At 42.6% G+C, this 17,854-nt stretch overlaps 1 protein-coding gene and 1 long non-coding RNA gene across 3 annotated transcripts in view; one reads left to right on the plus strand and one right to left on the minus strand.

The window, feature by feature from the left end:
• MRPS35 (mitochondrial ribosomal protein S35) overlaps positions 1-17,854 on the minus strand; it is a 55,635-nt gene that overhangs the window by 15,822 nt on the left and 21,959 nt on the right. The window contains exons 6-7 of the mRNA XM_084628727.1: positions 15,234-15,343; positions 3,577-3,646 (exon numbers count right to left, since the gene is read on the minus strand). Coding sequence (XP_084484853.1) covers positions 3,577-3,646; positions 15,234-15,343 — 180 coding nt within the window. The remainder of the gene's footprint in view (positions 1-3,576; positions 3,647-15,233; positions 15,344-17,854) is intronic.
• On the plus strand, positions 1,465-15,030 carry LOC311520865. Of its 2 annotated transcripts, XR_014711719.1 has the most exons (4): positions 1,465-1,597; positions 3,852-4,036; positions 6,655-6,723; positions 14,469-15,030. It is a non-coding gene; the product is annotated as an uncharacterized lncRNA (long non-coding RNA). The 2 variants fall into 2 exon arrangements; XR_014711720.1 differs by lacking the exon at positions 1,465-1,597 and having other exon boundaries at positions 3,654-4,036.

Consider the following 17,854-nt stretch of genomic DNA (forward strand, 5'->3'; position numbering starts at 1 on the left):
AACAAAGTTATATTAGCACTTTACTACTGCAGCATCACTTTATACAGCTCAATAGCATGCAATTTACCAAGCACTGGACAATCCACATAGAAATTGGCACCTCCCACCTCTCAGAAAAGGTTTAATTAGTAATATGAGGCCTATGGTATATCCTAACATGTAATTATTTTGACAGGTTACCTCCTAATACTAGTACATATGCTGTGGCACATCAAACAATTAAAGCCAAGTGACACTTAAAAGATAACTACACTTCCTGACCTACATACAGCCCTTGGTTTTCATATTCTGTTTGTTCCGATACTCCTTAACTTGCAAGATTCAGTAGTGCACAACAATTCTTCCAGTCATTAATACAAATTAGAGAGGATCTACAACAGCAGTGAGCAAACTACGGCCCACGAGCGGTTTTAAGCCAGCCTACAAGCTCCCACTGGGAAGTGGGGTCTGGGGCTTCCTCAGCTCTGGCCGGGGCGCAAGGTCAGAGGCCACACCATGCGGCTCCTGGAAGCCACAGCATGGCACCGCACCAGTTCCTACGTGCTCCAGTGGCCCCCTCCGGAGCTCCAATAAGAGCTGAAGTGGTGGTGCCTGAGGATGGGGCCACCTGGCCGCATAGGAGCTGGAGAGAGGACATGCCACTACTTCCCGGAGTCACTTGAGGTAAGCGCCGCTCGGAGCCTGCACTCCTGAGCTTCTCCCCACACTCCAACCCCTTGCCCCAGCCCTGATTCCCCTCCCACTCTCCAAACCTCTCGATCCCAGCCCGGAGCACGCTCCTGCATCCCAAACTCCTCATTCCCAGCCCCACCCTACAGCCCGCACCCCCAGCTGGAACCTGCACCCCTTCCAGCACTCCTGCCCCAATTTTGTGAGTATTCATGGCCTGCCATACAGTTTTTATTCCCTAATGTGGCCCTCTGGCCAAAAAGTTTGCCCACCTCGATCTACAGTAACTAAAACAGCAAGTACTGGGTCTTTAGGACTCACATCAAAAACTGCAACAAAAGCAGTAACAGCCAACATGAAAAGGAACTACTGGCCTCATTTTCTTATTGCATTCTACCAAGCACGCTCATGAAAGGTGGCACCATGCTGTTGGCAAGATGACCAAATCTGGAGATTACTTTTGTCTAATGTTACTGTCTATAGGGAGGACTAATCCCCATCAATATTTAAAGTTCACACAGATTAAAATAGATTACAGCCTGTTTGCTTATGGTTAACAAAATGCATCAAAACTACCTTTCAGCAGGTCTATTAAAAGGGATTACCATTGATCATGGAAAAAATCAAATATGTCACAGCAGACCATCAATTTTTCATGGAAATCAAAGACAATTACAACTGATTGACGAGTTCATCAAATATTAACATGGAAGTTGAAAGGTAATAAAAGGGCAAGAGACTTGTGCGTATTCAATACACAGCAAGCACTCACATGTCAATATCGTATGGCCCTGACTTCTATCACTAAGTAACGCTAGAGCAAAGGACAGATGTGTTGTTTGCCTGGAATTAATAAAAAAAGGAAGAGTGTTTAGCCTCTGCTGTCACTGTTCTGCTACTGGAAACTCATCTGTCATCCAAGTTTGAGGTTTGTGTTACTGTTAAAAAGAAAATACCTATGTTGGTAACGTACCACTGAAAAGTAAAAGCTTATCTATAAAACTTATGCTTTAAAATATAAATTCATAAGTCAAATTTAATAGCATGTTGTCTATAATTACAACATATGCATCCTTCAAGCTAGTCTCTGATCAAATGAAATTCCTCACTGAATGAGTTATTTCGTATTTAAGTGAGTAACTAAAATGACTGAAGGCAGAAATATTAGACTTCTTAAAGAATGTTGATTATGGGGACTTAAATGCTACTGGAAAAGATCACAACCACTGACAGGAAAGTCAACTAAAAACAGTATTATGAAGGGAAGCTGAAGGTCTTCTCATACAAAGGTAAGACTAAAAATACAATCCAATTTAACTCCACTCTGACTAAATACTGCTAGGTTCAAAAAGGAGTATATAAAGGATGGGTAACAAATGCAGTGACACCAAGGCACAACTAAGATGATTGAGAGAGAGTGGGAAGGAAGTACCCAATTTATTTTCAACCTAATATAGTCAGATGGTTAATGTTAACCGAATGTACTATTTTTTTAAAATCAGTACTTTGAGAACTACCAGTCTGCTACATTTTACATACTCGGAACAAATACTATAATTGTACACATACCCGCTCATATACAGTGCGAAAACATGCATGCTGCACAAATGCCAAATGCAGTGGCAGCCAAATAATGTCATATTTATCAGTTACTTCCTTGAAACAAATAGAAGCTATCCAAAATGTAAGTATGGGATTTCAACATTCCTTTTTATTGCAAGTATGTTATGTTACTTTTATCATTCTCTATAATGTAATATTCTTTTAAAAATGCATTTTAATATTTGTAATCAATAGGAAAGACTAGAAGTCATGGGAGAAGTATATATACAGTGAAAATTAACAGGCCAGTTGAGGGATAAATTTTGATAGAGAAAAGAGTATGGATTGAAAAGTTGTCTTATGTCCACTTGATGGCCTATATGAAACAGTTTTTCATTCTCATTCCTAATGTACAAGTGTTCTTGATAACACACCACAACTGATTCTCCTGTTGACAGCTTCAGCAATTGGGAGATGGGTGAGGCCAACCAAAAAAAAAAAGAAAGAAAGAAAAAGAAAGACCGAACTGCAATAAATGCAAAATTATTCTCCCTCTATCCACCATGGGAGAATATTTCACTCACCACAAGGTCACTACTTTTGTGAAACTCACTAGGCACATACCTGTTCTTAATTAAGTTGTACACATTAAAAGAATGTGTTTTGAATATAAAATATTTTCCAAAAGGAATAAGCATATTTTAAGACAAGTGTAAAATTCAAATAATCTGGGATACCTTTAAAATAACTTTATTCATTGCTTAGACACAAATTTGATTTTATCACTTGAGTATTTAACTAATTAATTTTTTTTTTTAAACCCAAGTCTGTCCAAAAAAAATTTTGTTTCCTGCTTCTCTATATTTTGCTTTGGGTTAAGATAATCAGGTATTATAAAACCACATTTTAAAAAAAACAAACGTTTTACACTGATTTCGTATCTAATTGTCAATTGTGTGCATTTAATAGCCAGTTGAAATCTTTGAAAAAGCTGCTTCATTTCCATTCGGCTTTTTAATACTGCATCGGGATAAATGCAATCAAAATTATTCTTAATTCCTGTCAGAAGAAAGGAATTTATTTCTAAAACCTTCTGTGAGGGGATATTTATTGTGGGCATATGAATTCAAGTAACCAATAAAATAGTGGCATCCTGGAAAGGTATTAGAAGTGCTTTCTGTGGTTCACGTTGGACAGAACAGGGTTGTTATGCTTTTTGTAAATCTTCCAAGCATGCTGAAGCCGCAGACTGATTCCACCCACCACACAAGTCAGGATTTTTAACTAAATGTGGTCCTAGGTAAAGTGTTATCTTTTCTGAATTAAAAGAACTGCTTATTTTGCTAGATACATTCAATTGCTTACCCACGATTCATGGTACAAAACTGTGAGGAGGTAGATTCCATAGTCATAATTCTGTCTCCTTAATGGACACCTGAAATTTAAAAACCAAACAAAAACAAATTTAAAAAACTATTTTGAAATAGTCACGATTCTGTTTTTGGAAATTAAGAATAAGTAGCTAAGATTTTTGTTTGTTTGTTTAATCTGTGTCCCCAGACTCTGGGAAGGTTTTGTATCACTTCAGTTCCTAGTTAATTGTTCATGGCACATTTCTGAATAAAATTTGATTTATACAGATTTTTAGGCTTTTAGTGTGATGTCAAGGAAATATTTCCTTCAGTGACTGATCTGCACCTGGCCATTGGGAGAACATTATGACAATAAACTAGAACCGATGGGGCACATATTCAGCAACCATTCAAGTCTCTGCACTCTTGGCCAGAGCCAGTCTTCAAGGAAATTCTGTTTTCAGCGAGCACAGGTAAGTGTAGACAGCATGAGACTCTGGTACTGAGAAAAGTATATTGTTCAGTTAGCAAATGAAGAAAAACTAATAAAACTTTAAAAACAACATTAGCTTCTAATGTAAGAAAACTTAGGTCAACCTAATACCAAAGTTAGAGAAAGATGCCCTAAGTGTAAGTAGCCAGAAAGGGAAAGATACTGCACAGACTATAGTGTGCACTTCTTTTGCCTCATGGCCAAGTGCTTTAGGTATGCAACAGGAACAAACAGGTTATGGATCTCAGAACCCAAGTAATGTATCTTGGGATCAGAGGTGCTGATCTGGAGGTCCAGAGGGAGACTGAATTACTTCCAGAAATAACATAAGGACAATAGGACAAGCTGTCACAATCCTTTAATTGATGAAGCTGGTGTTAAACACACTGTGCCTCCAACTCTCTCCCTCATTCACTCTAACTCCCGCAACGTATCTGTGGGCTTCTTTCCAGGCTGAAAGGTGGTGTGCTCATCATCGGTTTTTCCCTTCTCTACTGAGTTACAATAGGGTGCAGGAAGGAGAGTCATTCTGTCTTACGTGATCTCCTGGACTCAGGTAGGGCCAGTACAGCACCTCTTCTGCTCCAAGCTCTCAGGTAGTCCCACAGTCCAGCAAAGTATGCAGTGCAGCAGCCAGTGACTCTTTCCCACCTCCCTCCATAAGGCAGGAGGTGGTGTCAGCAGGGGACGTAGTACCCCTCCTACTCTGTTTTCCCAGTGTTGGACCCAACTTCACCTAGAAGTTACCACCAACCTCTATAAAAGTTTGAATGAAAAGGGAAATACAAGTCTTAATTCCCAAGCCTAAAAATGTAAACGTACTAATAAGTTTATACCACCAGTCTCTGGATCAGGAAAGATATTGCATGTGCAATGCTGAGAGAGATCCTAGAGAAAACTAAAATTTAATAAACTAGTAATAATGCTTGATTCAAGTACCCACTTACAGAAAGTGTACAAGTGTCATACCAGGACAGGGTTTAGAGAAGCTATTTCTCAATGTCTTAAAAGGACTGATTTTTTGGAAAAGCTCTTCTACAGCACACAAGAGGAGTAGCTACGCCAGATTTAGTCCTAAGTAAAACACAGGAGCTGAGTCAGTAAGTAATTATAGGTTTCAGAGTAACAGCCGTGTTAGTCTGTATTCGCAAAAAGAAAAGGAGTACTTGTGGCACCTTAGAGACTAACCAATTTATTTGAGCATGAGCTGCATCCGATGAAGTGAGCTGTAGCTCACGAAAGCTCATGCTCAAATAAATTGGTTAGTCTCTAAGGTGCCACAAGTACTCCTTTTCTTTTTAAGTAATTATAGTTGACCCACTAAATAACAGTGGGAGTAGATTTAAAATAAAATAAATGGCTACCTCAAAAGACCTTAATTTAAAAAAGTGAGGAAGTTAAAATCCTTTCACTAAGCAAGGGAATTACTTAAGCATTCCCTATAAAAATCACAGAAGATATGTATAGGTGGCATGCCCCCTTAACTCCCGTAAAAAAAGCAGGGAAGAAAAAAAAACCCAAATCACACTACGATTACATGGCAAAGGACAAGAGTATTTGAGTCAAACAGGCATCCTTCAAAAATTGAAATCCAGCTAAAGTGAAGCCAATAAAAAGGAACCAGCTATGGAAGGAAAAAATGTAAGATGGGCAAGAGGGAATTTTGGAAGAAAATAACTAAAGGAAAAAAAAGAGGCAAGAAGTTTTGCAAGTATTAGAAACAGGATGCCTACAAGAGAATCATGGGGATACCAGGGAGCAAGGGGGCTAACTGATGACAAAGAGATTGCAGAGAAACTAAAATTTCTTCATTACAAAGGATATTGTGGTCAACCTGTTCTTTTTAGGAAAGAAAGATAAGGCTTTGTCAGAGACTAAGTGTGGAGTACGTCTTCACAGTTAATGTAGGTGATTGGCAACTGGATCTGGGCACCTGCTAGCCTTGCCTGGGTGTAAGGATCCCCACAGCAAAAGTCCTACTTGCGTTACTGTGTTTTCTGTTTCTGCACTGAACCATGTGTGTCTGAGGGCATATCCCACGATTCTGCATGCTAAGACAACCTAGGATTTTTTCCCTGTCAACTGCAAAAGAACGTGTCTGTTCTTTGGGCGAATTGTGGGACAAACACCGAGGACTATCAGCATGCGATTGACTGCCTGTATCCTCACTTCAGAATGGATAGGTGACGACCTGAGCTAAACTGGAGCATGGGCTCTAACCTTTACCCACAACTGATTAAGTTAGCCTGGGCTTAAAGTACCTGCAAATCAGGTCAGATGTTTTTAAACCAGGGCAGGATTTCTTCTGTGAGGATGGTTGTAGAACAAAATCTGTTCTTTTTGTGCATCTGGAGACGTGTCTGTTAATTGTTGCTGCTTTTAATTTCCACTAACCTTGTGGAGCAGACAGAATTAAGATTGAGGGTGTTGGTTTCCATGCCTTCTGCATTAACAAAACAGCTCATCAAGTTAAAGCAGCAAGACCTGTGCAAATTCATTAAAAGCCATGGGATTACACAGATGTAATTGACTCATCTGTCCCGCAGAAACTTATTATTGGCAATGCTCAACATAGGGACAACTCCTTTTGACTTACAGAACTAGAAACGTGGACAACCAAGGCATGAAAGACGTCAAGATCACAGCATGTTAGCAACGGTCACAAAGGTAAAGTATACAATCTACTGTTTAAACTAGCTTAAATTGGAGTTAAACACTTGCCAACCATTGTCCCTACTCCGCAACACTGAATCTAATTTCTCACTATTTAAAGAGTGAATATTTCTTCAAAGAACATAAACCATTTTTACATTATTACTTTCATAATAGCTGCAGAAGCCTTCAATTTCTCTATTTGTGCCCACCGCTTGCTTTTAGTTTAGTGTAATAAAAAATATCCAGCCTCCAAATGGGAGCTGGGCCAAACCACCCTGTCACCAAATGCAGCCTGCCTCTACCACCACCTGAGCAGCTTTGAGAACATATAAAATCTTGCTTCACAGGATTTTAACTGGGAATTTTTGAGGTAACAGTTTGACTCTTAGTTATTTCTTAAAAATAAGATTGAGCACAAAGAGAACTGCACTGAAGGAAAAACTAAGCATCAGGAAAGCAACCTAAAATTTTTAAAAATAATATTAAACAAATGTAAGTCTTGTGATATACGAACGTAATAGATTTCTCTCCCACCTCTAGAACATAATCAGCACAAAGTATTGTTTTCCAGTACCTTCCTGCACTTGGAGGTTCTTTACAGCCCCCTGGTGGAAGATGTTTTCATAAAAACAAATAACCTTAATAGAAATGCTTCAATCAACTAATAAATTACAACCACTAAAACTTAAAGGACATAATAGTTACACAAAATAACCTAAAAAGCATGAGCCAAAGAACGTACTAACAACAGTACTGAGGATAAAATGGGAAATAAAATTAGGAATCAGTGTTGTCACCACATATGCATATTTGGATGACAACCCTCAAAACGTTTGGACAAAGTCTGGGATATATACATAAACCTGTAACTGAAGTAGTGTATCTAACTCGTGTTCCAAACGAAATACACAAAATGCAGGTGTCCATGATTAATTCTAAATTTATCATAATTTGCTTCATATTTCTGAACACAGCTAAGTTGTACTTTTACTTTCAATTAACTCGAGACTGACAAAGAACAGCTTTGAAATTCAGCTTAATTACAGCAGAAAGGCTCAAGAAATGTTAAAAGCTTTTTTATTCCTCAAGCAAAAGTAAATACTTGTGCTATGTACTTTGCTGAGGCCATGAAGTTTGTCTGAAGCTCTTCTGAACACCACAAGCCATTTGGAAAGGATATTTAATGAATTTTGAACTTGCAACTGCCAGATTATTGGAAAAATAAATTACTTCTGCAGGTGAAATGAGATGTATCATTATTTACAATTCTGATGCAAATTTCCCAAAGGCTAGTGTCTAAAATTCATAACTGATAACCATGATTAGAGAGCTTAGTGTCAGCATCAAAGCTAGTAAGGTGTTGACACATTGAAAAGCTATGTATGTTATAACTGAATACTGAACAAGTTGCATCATTCTTAATCAGCGAAAAAGACTGTTACTTATCTGTACTGTAACTGCTCTTCAAGATGTGGGTGCAGACACGTATTCCATTCAGGTGTGCACACCGCCCAGTGCACCAAAGTCAGAAAACACTGCGTAGCAGTGCCCATACAGGTAGTGCTCATAACCACTGGCCTTTTAGGCCCTCCCCAAGCTATTTAAGGGCAACACAACTCTGACCTCTCAGTTCTCCTTCATACCAAACATCAATAATTGAGACTTTAATGGAGAGGGGATGTAGGGTTGGTTGTGAAATAAACATCTGCATCCACATCTTGAAGAATAATGTGACAGGACAGGTAAATAACCATCTTTTCTTCGAGTGCTTTGCAGACATGCATTCCACCCAGGTGACTCCAAAGCAGTATCAGGAGGAGATGGGGCTTGGAGTCCACTTTAAAGAGCAACTGCAAGAATGCCTTCCCAAAATTCAACTCTGATTTGGACATGATCGTGATACCATAATGTTTGGTAGAAGTAGGTATGGAAGACCAAGTAGCAATCTTGCAAACATGAATAAAGAAACATCACTGAGAAATGCAATCTTGGCCAAGCTGGTGTGATGAGACTCAAGATGATATGATCCAGCTTCATCTCAGGAATGACTGGGATTGGGGAAAAGCATACATCAGGACTGATCCACTATTCAGATTAAATGAATTGCTCAGGGAACATGGACTGAGACCTACTCAAGACCCGCACTACTTCTTATCCTTCATTGCAAACAGATGCAAAGATGGACCTTAGCACATCGTTTTTCAGAGACCACTCATGATCCTAGGAGAAATTCCTGCCAAGACAATCGGCCAAGTAATTCCGGACCCCTGGTAAATAAGCAACTGCAGGAGTGATGTTATCTTCGGTGCAGAGCTGCCCAAGCTTTGTCAAGAGGTGATGAAGTTGACTGGAGCGAGCTCCCTTTCGCTTCTTCACATAATAGGTTGTGGTGGTGGTGGGTACACGAACTGCTACTCAAAATACCTTGCAGGCATGGTAAATGACTCAAAGCACCAGGATGTTGATATGAAGAGATGCTTCCTGCTCCATCTTCAAACCTTGAACCCCCAATTCCCCCAGATGTGTCCCCCAACCTATTATGGAAGCACTGGTAATTATGATCCTGCCTGGGATAGAGGGGGCAAGCAAAGGCAACACCCTGGCATACACTGCTCTGAACTAATCACCACTGGAAGGAATCCAGACCTTCTGGAGGCACTCGAACTTCACAGTCCAATGCTTGACAATTTGGGTGATAGATCAACTTCAGCCATGCTTGAAAATGGCGAAGGTGCAATCCTGCATGCTGGTCCAAATAAGGGTTTGGCCATATGACCTAACAGCTTCAGAAACACTCAGGGTTGGAACAGAAGGGTGAGAAAAGAGATACAGACAGGTGACTAATTGCCTGGAATCACTCATTTGGCAAAAATGCCCTTGCGTTTGTAGAATCAAAGAGGGCCCCAATAAGCTTGATTTTCTGAGGTGGTATTAATCTTGTTCAAGATCAGACCCAGACTATTGAGAAAGGCATAATGTGAACCAGACATGTGAGCAGACTTGCCCCTCACTATGCAATTGTTCAAGTATGGGAAGACATGAATTCCTCTTTTTCTGAAGTATGTTGTCACTACTACCATGCATTGGTAAAAATGCAAGGAAGTGAGGACAGGCCAAAGGGTAGCACTGTGTAGTGATCATGTTGACCTGCCACAACAAATCTCAAACCTCTGGCGACTTGTGGAAAAAAGTCACCAGGTGGAAGTAAGTGTCCTGAAGATCCAGGCCAGCAAGCCAGTTGTGATTTAACACAGAAGAATAGCTGCTTAGAGTGACCATATGGAGTCTCCCATATTTGATGTATTTGTTGAGAGTGGAGATTGAGAATAGGTCTCATCCCTCCTTTGAATTTGGGGACCAGGAAATACCAGGAATAGAATTCCTTTCCCCAGTGCTGCAGAGGGACCTCTTCTATAGCTCCGAAGCACGCAGAGTGTGGACCTGCTGAAAGAGCAGTGGCTTGTGAGCGGGGTTCTGAAGCAGGAAGGGGTAGGGAAGAGAGATGCACAGAGACTGAATGGTGCTTAGGACCTATTTGTCTATTACTGTATCCCAAGCATGGATAAAGCAAGACAACCTGTCCCCAACCTGAGCAGATAGAGACATGGAAGTCACAACAGGAATGCTACCCTGGATCTGAAAGTCAAAATGGCTGCTCGCTCATTGAAGGATGACCAGCTAGCTAGCTAAAATTAGACCCAGAGGGCCTATTTCTCCTCCACAATCCATGTCCTCTACTAGATAAATCCTGCCGCATAACAGGGAAGAACCACTGACAGAAAAATAGCTGTGAGTGATATTGATGCTGTTACTGCTGACCTCTATAATGCCGCCTCCTTGTGGCTGGAGTATTGTCAAGGACTCACAGGCCCTGTGCTCTCTCAGCTCCATACGGTCCCTCAGAGTAACCCTCTTCAGTGTGACAGCTTTCGATGAAGGTTGCTCCCTTTTTCTTTAGGGCTATGCCCTCTGGCCCTGCCACCTCCTGGAACTGTACCTCTGAGCCATCTGCACGCCTGTCTCTCGCCATGGGCTCCCTCAGGGAGTTCACTCGCCACACCCAGAAGCAGCAATGGAACCCTGATCTCTAGGCTGTAGTGACTCTCAGCCAGCTTAAAACACAAAGGTTTATTGAATGTCTGAACCCAGCACAGGAAGTTCTCAAGGCCCTCGGGTCCACCTTCTATCTGCGTCTGCCCCAGTCCCGATGGGCTCAGGCTGCTCCCTCAGTCCCCAGTCCAGCTGCCCCCTCCTTCCAGCCCATCATTGTATATCACCTTCCCCAATAGCCTCTCCTCCGTCCTTTGGCTTCGGTCCCAGGTAAAGAGGCCACCTGGGCCCTCTCTCGTCTTTTGTTCCCCCACTGGTCAGAACTGGTTGACTTCCAAGATGGGGTGGGCCTTCCGGTCACCAATTGCTAGGGTACCCAATTTCCAATACCTGGGGCTTTGACTGCTAAGCGAGGTCACACCGCCTCTGTAACAAACACACACCCTCTCCCACCACCTCGTTAAACATGCAGCACACAGGGAAATTGAGACACACACAGTATTCATGCATACCATTAAGAAAATTCCTTACTTCATCACAGGTAGAAACCCCCAACAAACAAATTAGCCCAAAAGTCCCTAAAAGAATGTAAAGTCTCATCAGTTTTCTACTGAAACAAAAGCCAATCATCAAAAGCTAAGTCTACTGTGCTCTGCTGAACATCAGGAGATCTTCTGGAATTTGCAACCATGAGGCTCTTCTCAGTCAGAGCTGATCCCATAGCTCTGGAAGAAGCATATGACACATCCAGGGCTGATTGCAGCAAAGCTTTGCCCACCAGATGACCTTCTGCAATGAAAGCCGTAAACTCTTAAGTGGGCACTTCTGGCAACTTATCTGTGAGTTTGAACATAGCGACACAACCGATGAAATCATATTTAGATAACACCTGCTGATTTGCAATGTGCAGTTGTAATCATGAAGATGTGTACATTTTTCTCCCCATCAAGTCCATCTTCTTAGATTCTTTGTCCCTGGTGGTGGACTTACATCCCCTCTGTCACGCTCTGTCGTTAATGCTGTTAGAATGAGAGACTGAACTGGATGGGAACAGAAGCACTAGAAGCCCTGCAAAGGAACACAATACTGTTTCCAGAGAGCTTTGCTGTAGGTGGTAATGAAGCTGGGATATTCCACAAGGACTTGGCCGGCTCCAAGGGAGCTTCATTTATCAGGAAAGCTCCCTGACCTGGAGCTAACATCTGGAGAATATCCAGCAAGGGTATGTGAATTCTCTTGCACAAACTCAGCTTGAATGCCCAAGATGGAAGCCATGTGCCTCAGGAGGCCCTAGTATAACTTAAAATCCTCAGGCACCAGGGAAGAACAGACCAGTATCGCAGGGTCATCAGGCGAGCAGGAAGTAGAAGGGGGTGGGGTCACTGGAGACTCCTGCATGAGAGCATCAGGCTGAACCAACTCAGGAGGAACGACCTCAGATTGTGCCTGTAATAGAGATGGTTCAGAAAGAGAAATTTTAGCCAGAATCGGCAACCTTCCCCTGGATTACTTTGAAGAACAGGATCTTGTACACCAAGGAACATCCCATGAATTCCAAGTGGGCCACTGGGAATAAGGGTCAGGGTGGCTAGTATGTACTAGGCCAGAGGCTCCATCCCTACTGCAGGAATGGTGCTGATCTCAATACTGATGGTGATCAAGGAAGATCTTGAGAACTTCCTAGAGTGGTGCTTTGAAGGAAAGGATGAAGAGAAAGACATCCCTAAACTCAAACTGAACAAGCCCTGGAAGTTGGCCGGGTGGTAGTGGAGGAGCGCCTCCGATAAGGCAAGCAAATGACCAGCCTCGTCCGAAAACCAATACAGGGATGGCATCAGTACCGATGATGAATGAGCACCGAAAGAGGCATCACGCTTCCACTATGCACTGGAGCTAACGGTAGTCCCAGAGGCCAGTACCGATCCCAAGATGAGGTCTGCAGCAATGACATCGATGCCAAAGAGACCTCCCACAGCAACAAAAAGGATGTTGAGCGCAACTCTAAACTCAGTGTTCGGCAGTGTGGTACATGATGCTGATGAACAAGATAACTCTGCAAACAGATGGTGCCAAGAGGACAGCAGAAGCAGCAGCTGCCATGGCTGCTGAATGCTCCTGAATTATTGGGGAATCAGAAACAGAGAGGGAGAGTACATCTCATGCTGACTGCAAGGCCAATGGCACACAGATAGCTGGTGCTGAATTCAACTGTATGGTGTCCAACTGATCTTGGCACAGTACCAGCAAGCAGTTAGGCAACCCAGCTCCATCCGACATATGGGAGGAATCATAGTGCTGGTCATTCCCCCTCTTGGAAGATAAAGAAAAATCTCTGACCTTTGGAATGGGACCTCTTTCTCAGAGGACGAAGGGAAGCATCTCATGTTGGCTCCAAAGAAGAGCATGGAGCTGGATGATCTGTGGATATCCCCAATGCCAAAGTGGGCCTCATGGACTGCTCCACCTGCATTTCCTTTTGAAACTCTTTGCAGATGGAGCACCTTTCTATAACATGCTCTTCTCCCAGGCACAACCAACAACACACGTGAGGGGTCGCTATTGGGGATATCCACCTCACATGACAGAATGTTTAAACCCCAATAAGGGCATTACCCAGGATAACGATCTATCCTAAATAACTACTACAAACTAAACCTAGGGGTATTGCTAAACACTACTGACCAACTATCTACAATAAAATACCAGAAAGCCTGAGCTGAAGTGGTCAGGGCGGCGCAGCCATTGAATAGTCTAGGAAGGGGAGAGGACCTTAAATAGGCTAAGGGGTGAGAAGACATGAGTACCACTCCTGCTAAGCAAAGTTCTCTGGCTTTGGTGCAAGGGGCGTGTGCACACCTGAGTGGAATACATGTCTACAATCACTCAAAGAACTGCTGCTTGAACTCAAAGGCAAAATTCCTACCAAGACGAGTCTTTACTTTGCCTTTTCAATTTCACTCAAACACAACCCTTTACCATTAATCAAGTTGTCTAACTGTAGGAAGTAGGCGAGATTGCTCTCAACAGAACCACTTTCAGCATCCATCTAAATAGATAAGGATCATGATGGAACCAACAGTCACAAAAAGGAGCGGGGGGGAGGGGGAAAAGAGCCCCAAGACGTTTTGCCCATACTCATTCCACAGAGGAAGAGCCCTTATATGAACTGAGTGTAACTTGCCTTAGTACATTTCTTGCTCAAGGTACCTCACAGCACTTTACAAACAGCAGTGTACCTTAGGCCAATGTAGAAGGCCTTGTAGATGGAGCAATAGATTTCCTTCAAAGTTTTGGACATTAGAATCTGTTTTATTGAGAGGTTAAAAATTAACATTACCAAAGATATCAAGGTTATAGTCTTATTCTTTCAAAGTGCAGTTTGAGATTGTTAATTTCCATTACAGAAGCCATTGCAGATCGGCAGAAGGGACCTTACGTTAACATTTTGCTACTAATCTCAAATAACCTATGAAGTCAGTAAAGAAGTTTACAAAATTGTATTAAATAAATGCCAGTTGTAACAGATAGTCTGTTGTGAACAACTTGGAATGCAAAGGCCTGTGACCAAAAAGTTGCACCTTATGTTTATTTTAACCTCAGTTATGTAGTTTTCCACTGAAAGATATACACTAACTTAATATACATATACACACACACACACTCTTAATTTCTTTACTTATCTTTTTTTTTTTTTTTTTTTTAAAAAGGTTACATGATGAAGTGGACTGAACATGGGACTGGAAGCCAGAACTCCGAAGCTCTGAACTTGGCTCTAGTAACTTGCTATGAAACCCTGAGCAACACTCAGTGCCTTAATTTCCCCAGCTGTAAAATGAGGATAATACTGCTGATGTGCATAAGTGTTCTGAAGATTACCTAGTTAGTGCTTTTATATTGATAGTGCTTTACAAACACTAACATGTATACAATCAACAGATTTTACCCCACTACTGAATTAAATTCTGCATCTGTAGGATATTTTGGTTTATAAACAACTTCATATTTGGATTATCCTCTTAAATGCCGCAGCGAGAGACAGAAAACAGGCTCCTCCAAGGCAACCTGCTGAAATGTAACTGCAAATAACTGCAATGATTAGTGACCTAGAAATAGATGAGAGTTTTGAAGAAATGTTTGGATTGGAACAAAGCCCTTTTAGTTTTCTGCTTGATGCTCTTTCTAATGTTGGTAAAATTCATATAATCCAATTGTCACACATTTTTAAACGATTTTAAAATAATGATTTACAAATATGCATTTCTTCAGCACCTGGTGATACTTTAGATACTTATAAGATTTGCCTTTACAAACATATAGTTGCGAACTGAATACTTGTAATTGTATTTAATCAGTTGATTTTAGTTCAGAAAGGGACATGGGTTTAGTAAGACAAATTAATATACTAATGCAACAGGCCCTCACTACTTTTCAATAGGGCCAATACTACAGACCTTTTTCTTGTGTTACCATACCTGTCTGTTGTAATGGTAAGCATATCGGTGTCCTTGCAGTACCGCTCTCCTACAAGTTTAATGAGCTTCTTCTTTGCATGGTCATCCAAGTTCAATTTGGAAAGCTTAACCTTGAAGTACAAGAGAAAACATCTTTAGTTCTTTTGCAGACCCAATCCACACAAGGTTTTTAGAATTAGCTAGACAGTATCTTTTACTGAGGAATTAAAAGTCATGAACTGAGATATGTGCATTCATAGAGTTGTCTTCAAAAGCATTACTTGTCAAAAATACTTAAAATATAGACAAGGAACCATTTGAGAACAAAGTTTTGGGGTGAATTTGTCTGTCTCTCCTTTTATCCAGATGCAGAGAAAATAAACAAACAGGTATCTTTTGCAGATCACTAGGACTACTACTCAGATATTTCAAAGATGCTTGTCTTAAGTGTCTAAAAAACAGGACGACACTAAAACGGAGGTACTCCAAAATACCACAACACTTACTGGGGGATTTTTATTACCCAACTGACAAATACAAGCATGCATCAAAAATATTCATAGCTATTATGGCTAGAAGAGATCGTACTGACCATATAGGCTGCGTAACACAGTCCACAGAGTTCCCCCCCATAGTTCCTGCATCAAGCCTATAGCCCTTAGATGCAGAGAAAATAACTTTACAACGTATAAGCAAAAGAATCCAGCTAAGAGGAAATCAACCCGAATCTACGTGTTATGTACAGAATCTAAGTAAGAATGATAAACTGGTACTAGTAGCTATGACAGAGGTGGGCAAACTCTGGCCCACGGGACTGTCCTGCCCAGCCCCTGGCCGGGGAGGCTAGCCCCTGGACCGTCCCCCACTGTCCCTCCTCCCCCGCAGCCTCAGCGTGCCATGCCGTCAGTACTCTGGCCCTCCGTTCCTGCTGTGCAGTGCAGGCAGCGTGGCTGGCTCCAGCCAGGCGGCAGGGCTGCGAGCTCCTGCTGCTCAGAGCAGCATGGTAAGGGGGTGGGAAGGTTGGATGGGGAGGAGGGGCACTGAGGGGATGGGGAACAGGGGCTGTTGGATAGGCGTGAGAGTCCCGGGGGGCGCTCTGGATAGGGGTTGGGGCAGTGAAGGGACAGGGAGCGGGGAGGTTGGATGGGAGTGGAGTCCCAGGGAGCGGTTAGGGGGGCAGAGGGAGGTGGGAGAGGTTGGATGGGGTGGAGGTTCGGGGTGTGTGTGTCAGGGGATGGGGAAAAGGGGGCACTTAGGGGTGGGGGTCCCGGGAGGGGGCAGCCGGGGGACAAGGAGTGGGGGGGGGGTTGGATGGGTCAGGGGTTCTGAGGGAGGCAGTCAGGGGGCAGGAAATGGAAGGAGGCAGATAGGGGGCAGGAAATGGAAGGAGGCAGATAGGGGGCAGGCCAGGCTGTTTGGGGAGGCATAGCTTCCTTACCCAGCCCTCCATACAGTTTGGAAACCACGATGTGGCCCTCGGGCCAAGTGTCCATGGCTATGACACACTTGAATTCACTTTAGCAAATAATGGGTTCACGGAATGCACCTGTACAAGGATATTAGATTTCACGACGGCAAATTTTTGTTGAGGAGCAATGGGAGGACATATTAGAATCCACCAGTGTGAAAGGCAGTTGAGAAATTCTAAAAGGCATTACTGCTAACCATCAATAGACTAATTCCTCTGAAAAGGAAGACTGCAAGGAACAAGCAGTAGCCACTGTAGCTCTTTGAGGGACTGCTCAAAGATGAGAATTTGGGCTTGTCCATGAGGTGACTGTGTGCAGCAAGCTGGAGTATAAATCTATGGTCGCTCTAGTCTGCTGTGCATTAATTGGCCACGTGGACCCTGCTTCTGTGCACTAAGAGTACCAGTATGTGCTCTGACAATCAAAGAAGATGCAGTGCTGGTGTAGTCATATTGGTCCCAGGATATTAGAGAGAGACAAGGGAGATGAGGTAATATCTTTTATTGGACCGACTTCTGTTTGTGAGAGACAGAAGCTTTCAAGCTTACACAGAGCTCTTCTTCAGGTCTGGGAAACTTACAAAGACTATAGCTACACTACAAATTACTTCTGTATAACTTACGTCGCTCGGAGGTGTGAATAATCCACACCCCAAAGCAATAAAGTTATACCAACTTAAGCGCTGGTGGGGACAGCACTATGTCGGTGGGAGAGCTTCTCCCGCCAACATAGCTACCACCTCTTGCAGAGGCAGGAGTTATGAAGCCGAGAGGAAAGCCCTCTTGTATCGGCTTAAAGCATCTTCACCAGAAGCGCTACAATGGCACAGCAGCATCGGTGCAGCTGTACCACTGTAATTGTAGACATAGCCTCAGTGTCACAGATAAATACAAGATGGAACAGATTGTTTAGTATCAGTAGTTGACACATTTTCAAGGGACCATTCAAGGCGAAGTGGCCTGTTAACACCCCCACCAGTCAAAGGAAGGTAGGGGTTTGTCAACAAATGGCAGACAAAACCCCCAGACTGAGGGCTTGTACACACTCACGCTTACTGTGGTATAACTCAAGTTGCTCCGGGGTGTGAAAAAGCCATCCCCCTGAGCAACATAAATTACACCGACCTAAGCGCCAGTGTGGACAGTGCTATGTCGGCAGGAGCAGCTCTCCCAC

The sequence above is a fragment of the Lepidochelys olivacea genome (genome assembly GCF_965140295.1).
Source record: "Lepidochelys olivacea isolate rLepOli2 genome assembly, chromosome: 1".
In the NCBI taxonomy this organism is placed as follows: Eukaryota; Metazoa; Chordata; order Testudines; family Cheloniidae; genus Lepidochelys; species Lepidochelys olivacea.